Genomic DNA, 9412 nt, shown 5'->3' with positions numbered 1-9412 from the left:
TGTTAGTTTACTTCCTAGGCACCTGATGTTGGGATGTCTTTTTGCCCCTCAAATATTCCAGCAGGCACCTTTGATGTTTATCAGTAGATAGGGTTCCCCCTCCAATGTTGACTTCTTCCTGTTAGTTTCTGTCTGAAGTCTCTGCCAGCTCCTCATTGGCATTTGTCTTAGATATTCCATGACATACAACACACAATGGTCCACCATGAAGAAAAGCATCGCCCACCCGCCCTGTCTGCAGGATTTTGTCTCAAGACCCACTACCTTTGAGAGGTCTGCTTCATCTACAAGGCCTACAGAACCTCATTTTCAGTGCTCCTTGCATACTTCCCATACCTACATCTCACAATGGTTATGATGACCTGTGTGACTCGGGTTTTCATTAGAGACCTTACATGTCATTCTTCTGGTGAACCCAGAGAGTCCCTGTGCCTCCCAGTACCCTCTGCCAAATACGTATTTGTTCCTGCAGTGCTAATAACAGATTAAGGCTTCATAGCCCTATTCCAGGGCAAGGCAGCTCTCATGCTCTGGCATCTTAGAGCTAAGCTAACTGAGAAGTTACATCATGTTCTCCCTGGGTAAGCTAGAAATAAAATCTAGGTCTCTCCAGATGACCCCAGTCACAGCCGTGCTGCTGTCTGAAATGAATGCATGGAGTGAATGCAGTCGGTTACATTTCCTGTGCTAAGCAGGAGACCACAGTCTCCTTCCAGAGCTGGGTCAAGAACCCAGGAATCCTGATTCTCTGCCAAGCAGCTGTGAAGCCCACTGACAGAAAGGTTAGGTCAAGGAGCAGAGGACTGTGTCCAAACCAGGTGAGTCCCAGGGGTGTAATTTTGGCACCACATGATGGAATTGCTCTTTTCCCAGTTTAGTGAAGGTTGTAGTGAAATTTCTATTTAAAAATCAGATTTTGGCATCCCCTCTTCAAGGCACCCGAGAAAGCCAGAAAACTGGCAGGTCAGGGCCTGACAGCTCTACCAGCTGCAGTACCTCCAGGCATTGAATCCACACCCCTCATGCAGCACCAACTCCTCTTAGTTTGGGAACTGGCCACTAATTTTGGCTTAGCAGCACTGAACCTTAGAGTCTCCTCTGTGAAATGAGGACAGGAATGATTCCTGCTCTTTGTTTAGATACAGCCAACAATATTTGGGAGGGAGAGAAACAAGCTGAGTGCAGAGAAAGGAGGGGGATTTGAAGGATGTCAGGGTCTTGGAGCTTCCCAACTAGAGGACCCATATTTTAGAGGAAGGGCTGGAGTTGTGCCAGAGGCAGGGGGAAATGTACCTCCGGCTTGAGGGCTGGATCTCAGCTAGTCAGAGGGGTCCCTTCAAGAACAGAGGGACTTTGGGAATATGGGCTGAAAAGCATTGAGAGACATGGTCTGATGGTTGAGACACCACCTTGGCATGCAAGAGACCAAGGTTAAATTCCACATTGTGCCAAAGCCTTCCTGGGCAACCTCACTTAATAACCCTGTCTTTTCCCCCCTTGTATGAAAGGTGGTCAGCATTCCCCTACCTCCCAGGGCATTGGGGGAGTCATTGGACACTGTAGATGAGGCACTCTGACCTTAGACAGTCCCTGTCAGGACCTTACTCGCTCAGAGTCCCTTCCACTTGCAGGTGCACAGCAAGCCTCCAAGGGCCCCTGCTCAGAGAGCTGCATGTGTTGGAGGAAAGAGGCTGCTCCTGCCCCACTGCAGCATCACACGGGAGAGGGTGAATAACCACTCCGGCAGAGAGCTTGTTCTGGGAACATACACGCTGCTGCTCCCTTTGCTCTCCTCTGGCCTGCTGAGGAGGTTTATTTGTGCAACCCTGGTCTTGGATCTGCTCCCCACACAGCTAAAGGGCAGATGTTGAAGAAGTGACATCCTGTCCTAGAGCAGGGTTGGCTGTGTTGTCTCTACCACGGTAGAGACCTAGATAGAGCCCTTTACACTTGGGTTTGAGTAGAGGCTGCATGATCATTGTTGTACAGGCCTCATTCCACTGCAGGTAAGGGCACAGAAACTGGAAGGTTTTTTTTAAGACACTTTCTGCCTAGGCCTGGTGGTAAGAGAACAGGGCTAGCATGCAGAACTAACTAGCCTGAGCCTAAAGAGTTCACCCCAGCCATGATTTCATTCCATGGTGAGACCAGGTTGTCTAAAGTGCCCCCATCCTTCTCTCTAAGGTGAGTAGTTACCCTAGAGCAGCAGTTCTTAAACTGCAGGTTAGGATCCCAAAGTGGGTCACCACCCCATTTTAATGGGTTTGCTAAGGCTGTGTTAGACTGGCTCAAACTAAAGTTGCCGACTGAGCCCCAGTGCCCAGGGCCAAAGCACAAGAGCTTCAGCCCTGTTTGGCAGGTCAGTCTTTTGCCCTAGGCAGTGGGGCTCAGGTTATAGCCCCTGCTCCCCAGGGTAAGCCCTGGGGGTTTGACCCCCTGGACCAGGGCAGTAGTTGAACAACGGGGATTACAGTGCAATGAAGTTTAAAAACCCTTGCCCTAGAGCATCACCTAAAGCCAGTCATGGAGTCAGTAGGAACTCCCTCATGGCATCTGTTTCAACTTAGAGGGCACAGTGGCTGGGGGATGTGTGTTCTCTCTACTGCAAGAGCCCTGTAATGGTTACAGGTGCCAGATGGACAGTTCAGATGGAGGGAAATCCCCCTGCCATTTGCCTCTGGGAGCCTGAAGGCAGCAATCTCTGCTTTCTTCACCCTCACATGATCTCTCCCCATGCAGCCCCGTGGGTGTGTCCATAATGTGGTTGGTGCATCAACCACACCATTTCCTTCCCCACAGAAGGGAAGGCATCTCCCTTGCCCATTAATACGTCACAGACCAGAATCAAGTCATTGGGGTTTATTTACATTAGACAGAAGGTAAAAAGGCCTGTGACTGCTCAGGCACTGGAATGGCTGCATCTTCTGTATACGAGTATCCCCAGTGTAATAAAGGCCAGTGCAATGGCAGCTGCCACTGAGATCAGACCAGCTGTAGAAGAGAATCCTACAAGAGGAAGGACACATGGTTAAAACTGCAGCTAGTTGCTTCTCCAGCAACCTCTCCTCTCCAAAAATCTACCAGGGACTCGCTGGGTACATGAGTCAAGGCCACAGTTAATAAAATGGGGGATTTTTTCTTTGAGCTGTATTGTAGGGCTGTGTTTTTTGAAGTCTTTTATAGCCATACATATTGGAGTTTGTCTACTAGAAGTGGCTGGAGCAGGAGATCAGCACCTCTTTATAAATCCCACTGGATAATAGGTTGCAGGTCTCAGGTCACACAACTGGTGTCCCAGCAGGTAAGCCCAGGCTACAGTGGCCGACAGTCCTATGTATGACTGGCTCTGGTTGGACCCTCTCAACAAGGAGCCCTTCTTGAGTCTTGTTGACTCATTATTAACACTCCCTCCTTGGACTAAGGGATTCTTACAACTGACTTTGTAAAACTCATTTCTTCCATCTTTTCCCAGCAAACCCAATGTAGATTAGTAGTGACAATAGAGGCACCATGAGACTTGTTCATTAGAACTAGTTACCCTCTGATGCTGCCTTCTCTGCTTCCATTTGAGCAACTGAGAGATCCCTTGATCCTTGATCAGTATCCAAGATGATCATGGGTCCTACCACAACATCAGCCTCAGCTTCCCTCACCAAGGGCTCACCTGTATTGGGAGAGAAGCACTACTAGAAAACCAATCCATCCCATTTTGGGTGGAAGATCCCCCAGGAACAGTCTGCTGGAGTAAGCCAGACATCTTCCCAGGTGAAGTGGGCACAGAACCTACCATGCCTGGAGGCCACATCTCTCTGGAAGCGCCTCCCTGACCATCTGTCCAGAGGGCTGCCTCTCCCAGACTGTCCTCCAAGGAATGCGCAGTTCCCAGTCTCACAGCACCTGCAGATGTCTTGGATGCCTTCCACTGGAGACCAGCTGGAACAGAACAGGAACAGTCATCTACAGTGAAGAGTTCTGTTCTAGGCTGCCTGTCACTCCCCTGATGGGGTTCTAGGCTACTCACATGTTGCCTGCTTTGTTGAAGGAACAAGCCTTGTTCAAGGGATCTGGGGCTTGCTCAGCTGCAGTGACTTTCAGATGACAGGTGATGTAGATCTGGAAGGGAAGTGGGAAGAGGGGTTAGGACCATCCCAGGGGACCCTAACAGCTGCTTAGCCTGGGGAAATCGACTTGGAGCAGAAATGTGGGCTCTCACCAAGTTCCTGGCATCTCCTGCAAACCTGAACACATCCACCATGAACTGCAGTGAGTCCTGCCTGGGCCTGGGGGATATGAAGGCCGAGGTGGTGTCATCTGATCTCCCATCCACCAGGCACCTACACACAAGAACTCTGGTTAGTAAGATCCCCACAGACTTGAGGTAGATTCTAGACTAGAAAGGGCTCCCAGCTCTTACCCATTGAAGTCAATGACAGCATAGCGGGGAGAGGAGTCCCTGTCTGGGCTCAGGGTGGCCACACAGCTGTCCACAAAGAGCCTCAAAGCCACATGGTTCCCAGTGTGGACATCAGCTTGGATATGCATGACCTCCCCCAGCTGGAATCCATTGGAGGGTCTCTCAGCACTCCAGTCATCTGCAAGGCAAGTTCACAGTGAGCAGGACAGACAGGACAGGGCTCAGCTCCCCTGAAGGCTCCTCCCACCTACCATTCATCAGGTGCAGGGAGAAATCCAGCCTCTCCTCAGCAGACAGGGTGGAGCTGAAGGGAACCCATGTTGGCTTGATGGCTTTACTGCTCACATTGTCCTTCCTGGGAGGAGGAGCAAACCTCAGTCACTGAGCCAGATTCCAGAAGGGGAGGGAGGGGATCTGAGCATCTCAGACTCTCACCTGGGGTAGTGACACTCAATGGGAATCACAGCTGGATTGGTTCTCAGGATCACTGGGTTGCTGGCAGGGGTGGGGTTATAGTTCAGGCTTGTGCTGTAAACCAGGGAGTCTGGGGTCATCTGGAAGGAGGGGACATTGGACAGATTAAGGGCAAGTAGTTCAGCTGAGAGCTGAGAATTTAAGACAGTTCTCCAGGAAGCGGGCATGTCTTCCAACAAGTAGTTCCTGTGCTCATTCTGCTGAGCAGCCATCAAAATACTGGAGCTATGGTAGTGCCCCCCTTCGCATGACTATTCACGCGTTTCCTCTGTGCCTGTTCTGAGGTATGTGCCATACAGTGACTGCCCCCCCCCCATGTAAAACACATCTCACTCCACTTCTCAAGTTACTGCGCTAGCAGAGTACAGAAACACATTCAGCTGCCTCCTTCCCATCTACAGGGTTTGGAGAGCTCACAGAATTCAGTGAGCCAAACTGGGCTTTCCTGGCAGTAAAAGTCCCTGGCTTGGACTGAGCACAAGGGTCCACTTGTGAAATCTGACAGAGCCACCATGGCTCACTCCCCATGCATGCTCTTAAACCTCCTTTTGGAGCATAAAGACATGAAATAGTTCTTAACTGTAAGGAGACTGAAGACTAAGGGGAAAAGACACCCTCCCCTCCAAGAAATAGCTAGCGGCTCAGTAACTGAGCCAAGACCCTGTGCTGCACTGTTACCCCTTTTTAATCCCACAAATAGGAAGCTCCTGGTTTCTATGAAGCTGCCTTACCTGCAAGGTGCTGCCACATTCATGGAGCCCAGCTGCAAAGGTCACAGTGTTCTCTGCAGCATTAAGGGATGTGTACCTGCAGGTGGCCTGGCCAAGGCTCAGGTCAGCAGCTTTGATCAGTCTCCCCGTCCCAAACAGATCCCTGTGCACAGTGATCACCATCTGAGCCTCCTCACACTGCACTGTGACAGGCTGCAGCAGGGACACAGCCCTGAGCTGGGAAGCATCAACCCGAGCCCAGGGGGAGGGCTGGGCAAGAGAAGGCACATGGGCTTGTCGTTGAGGGGGCTCAGCTCTGGGGGTGGGTCTCCAGACGGCTGAGTCAATCCTAGAGAAATCCCAGGGATTGTAACAGGTCACCCCACTGACCACCCAGCACAGAAGAGCAAAGACCAGGCTACCTCTGTACCCCATCCTGCCTACCAGTAGCAAACCCAGTATGGGGAGAATCTGCTGCTGTGGGCCTTTTATACCCTGCACCTAAAGCCAGTTCACAGCTGCTCCAGGTAATGAACACCCTCCCCTAGACTGCAAGCAGCTGGGGCCCAATCACATCCACTACCCATCCCTGGAGCAGGGAAATGGGAGGACCAATGGGAATCAGCTCCACCTGTTGGTCAGTTCATCAGTTGTATTCTGGGAGATTCCTGTGAGGTTTCATTCAATTAAATCTGACACATTTTGTCGTGGATGTGAAACATCAGCTGTGCAGAGTCTGCAATGCTGATACTCAATTCCAAAGGGGATTTTTATTATGGAGCAGTGATTGCTGCATCATGGTTACGTTTGAAACCCACTCTCTGTTTAAATTCCTGGTCTCTGAATTTTGCCTCTTATCTGAACTTGGTGTCGATAGTCAGATCAGCTCCCAAACTGGCAATCTAGTTCAGCGGCTGAGGTGCATTTTGGGATGCCAACTTGAGTTCATTTGACCAAAGGGTTTGCCAGCCACAGCTCTCCCAAGTGGCCTACTTTTAAATTTTGAGTATGCTATTGGAACAATCTGATCATGATATTTTTCCACAGCTAAGAAATGATCAGGGAGGGATCCCCGTGAAACGGAGATCGTTGGGCTACCCCTGCTGAAGGCTAAGGTCCAGTCCAAAGAACAAGTCCCAAAACTTAGCCTATCCAAAATCCTTCTGTTTTATTTCTGGTCCTGGGGAAGAGCCCAGGGGTTTTCTGTGAGCCATGCATGCTGTGCCTGTATGCACAGATAAACACAGGATTCCTCTTTCAACCAGGGGACAGGGCACTGGGCTAGGAACCATGACCCAGCTCCTCATAGGTAGTTAGGCTCAATGGAATTTAGGAGCCTAAATACCTTGGAAGAACTGGGCCCAGGAGACTGTAAGTTCAAGATTTGTTGCTTCCAGCGATGGCTGTTCATATTTATGTGTATTTATACTTGACTAGCTTCCTCCGCATGCACTAGGGGAGACAGGTCTCATTCTCCCCTGTTTTATAGGTAACGTCACCAAGAGGCTGCACAATGGTCCTCTTGGGAAAGGTCACATTTATATCTAGCTCATTAATATGGCAGACCTGAGTGTCATCCACTGAGCCAGGCTGTCTATTGAAGCGAACATCCAAAGCATGTGGTTGGTTGTCCTGTCTGTAGCCACGGTTCTAACCACTAGAGAACACTTCCATTCCTGACACAAGCAGCCTGACTCTGCTGCTGTCTAACCAACCGTTGAACAGTCCACTTATACGGTGGATTAGCTGAATGGGCAGAGGGCCACGGGCTGGTTCTAAAGGGCCTGCGTTAAATTGGATGCCGATCATGGTTGGGCATTTTATGGTTCCACCTGATAGAAATTCTCTGTAGCCAGTTCAGTGAAGGCCGCAGCTAAATTTCTCTTTAAAACCAAATTTTGCATTTTTTTTTTCAAAATCACTTACATGGGAATTTAGATAGGTGGCCACTAATTCTGGCCCTTTGTCAGCGTGCCTCAGTTCCCCTGTGAGAGATGGGTATGATTACACGACCCCTCCCTAACTGCAGGTTTGGATAGATAAATGCAGTCATAGTGGAGGGATGTTAGGGGCAGGGAGCTGTCTAGAGTGGAACAAAGGGCTGGGTTGAAAGCTTAAGGAATGGGGGGAAGGTTAAAGTTGTCCTAGAGGCAGCTGAGCAGTCAGTATCTCTGCAGCACCAGGCGTGGGAAGGTTGGGAGAACAGAGGGACGGTCAGCGGCTAGAGCCAGCTCTGCTCTTTTGAGGGCAGTATGTGTGCAGAACCCCGCTGATGACCTTGAGGTGTGTTCTGGTGGTTGAAGCACTGGCTTTGGACTCCCCAGCTCAGGGTTCAACTTCTAGTTCTGCTGCCATATTCTTGGGGGACCACAACCATGTCACAGCCTCTCTATGTCTCAGTTTCCACAGGTGTAAAATAGGGATAAAATTCCTCCCTGCATCTTGTGTCATCACAGGTGCCGACTCCATGGGTGCTCTGGGGCTGGAGCACCCATGGGAAAAAAAATGGTGGGTGCTGAGCACCCACTGGCAACCCAGTGCCTCCTGCCTTCCAGCGGGCCTTGCCCATCAGCACCTCCCGCTCCCTGTGCCTCCCACCCACCATGAACAGTTCTTGCCTCTGTGCTCCCAGCCAGGAGGGCAGGTACCTGGGGCTTCTTGCTTCCAGCAGAGAGATCCACAGCTGGAGTCTAGCTGGCTGCTGTACTCCTGGCAGGGACTCTGGGGGGCAGTAGGGCTCCCAGTGGGGAGCCCAGGTAGCAGCCCAAGCCAGAATAGCAGCCAGGCTGGGGAACTGGCTTTCTTGTTAGTTTCATGGCTCCCCTGGAGCCACAAAATTGACAAGAACAGCTGATGTATGGAACAGTATCTACCCAGACACTCCATCATCCTAACTACATGGACAGAAGTGCTACACCACTCCCTGCGATGGTTTTATGATGTTGCCATTGCAGGGGAGTTACATTTCAGCACAAGTGTTCACTGTAGACAAGGCCATAGTTTTCCCCACAGCAGCACAGCCCTATGAAGATGTTTAGGAGGCACATGGGATTATTTCCTATTCCACATCTTGTCAGATAGGAACATGCATCTTAGCTGCTGGCATCCTCCACCCTAGCATTACTGGTGCCCTCAGTGGTCCTGCTCTCTATGCACCCCTTCCCCCCCCCCCAGGCCTGCTCTGTCCCCTGCATTTGCAGTTTTCCTTCCAAGGGAGTTTTTACTGTACCAGGTTTCAGAGTAGCAGCCGTGTTAGTCTGTAGTTGCAAAAGGAAAATGAGTACTAGTGGCACCTTAGAGACTAGCTAATTTATTTGAGCATAAGCTTTCGTGAGCTACAGCTCACTTCCTCGGATGCATTCGATGCTCAGATAAACTGGTTAGTCTCTAAAGGTGCCACTAGTACGTCTTTTCTTTTTACTGTACCAGGACTTTTCTACAGCAAGGCAGGTTGGATGGAGGATGCTGGCTACAGAGGTCATCAGAGCCCAGCTGCAGCGTCCCTTCCCCACACTGTAAGGGGTGTCATGCAGCAGAGTTTTCTGACCAAGATAGTGCAGGAGGTTGTTTAAGTGATGTTGGCTGGGCCACTGTATAAATAAGCCAAGCCCTACTGAACCACCGCAGGGCCAGGACTATGACTAATACCTGGCCACCGAAGTTATACCAGAGATGAGTTTGGTCCACTGGTAGCTTGTTCTCATTAGCAATAATGCTACCCTAGACTTGACCAGGTGTAAATTCCAGCTGGAGGAAGCTTATCTGCACTTGGCTGTTGAGCTTGCCAACTTTAAAATAAAATGGTTGAGTGGGG

At 50.4% G+C, this 9412-nt stretch overlaps 1 protein-coding gene across 1 annotated transcript; it reads right to left on the bottom strand.

Annotated features, from left to right (window-relative positions):
• Positions 1–2899: 2899 nt before the first annotated feature.
• On the bottom strand, positions 2900–6033 carry LOC311527840 (zona pellucida sperm-binding protein 3-like; the record flags this gene model as incomplete). The annotated part of the gene is made up of 9 exons (XM_084642228.1): positions 2900–3006; positions 3539–3664; positions 3788–3933; positions 4022–4113; positions 4214–4334; positions 4415–4592; positions 4666–4769; positions 4850–4968; positions 5620–6033. 9 exons carry the CDS (start codon positions 6031–6033, stop codon positions 2900–2902), a joined length of 1407 nt encoding a protein of 468 aa, XP_084498354.1.
• Between the last annotated feature and the right edge of the window lie 3379 nt (positions 6034–9412).

Source organism: Lepidochelys olivacea (assembly GCF_965140295.1).
Source record: "Lepidochelys olivacea isolate rLepOli2 genome assembly, chromosome: 10".
NCBI lineage: Eukaryota > Metazoa > Chordata > Testudines > Cheloniidae > Lepidochelys > Lepidochelys olivacea.
This window is presented reverse-complemented; position numbering and strand designations above follow the sequence as displayed.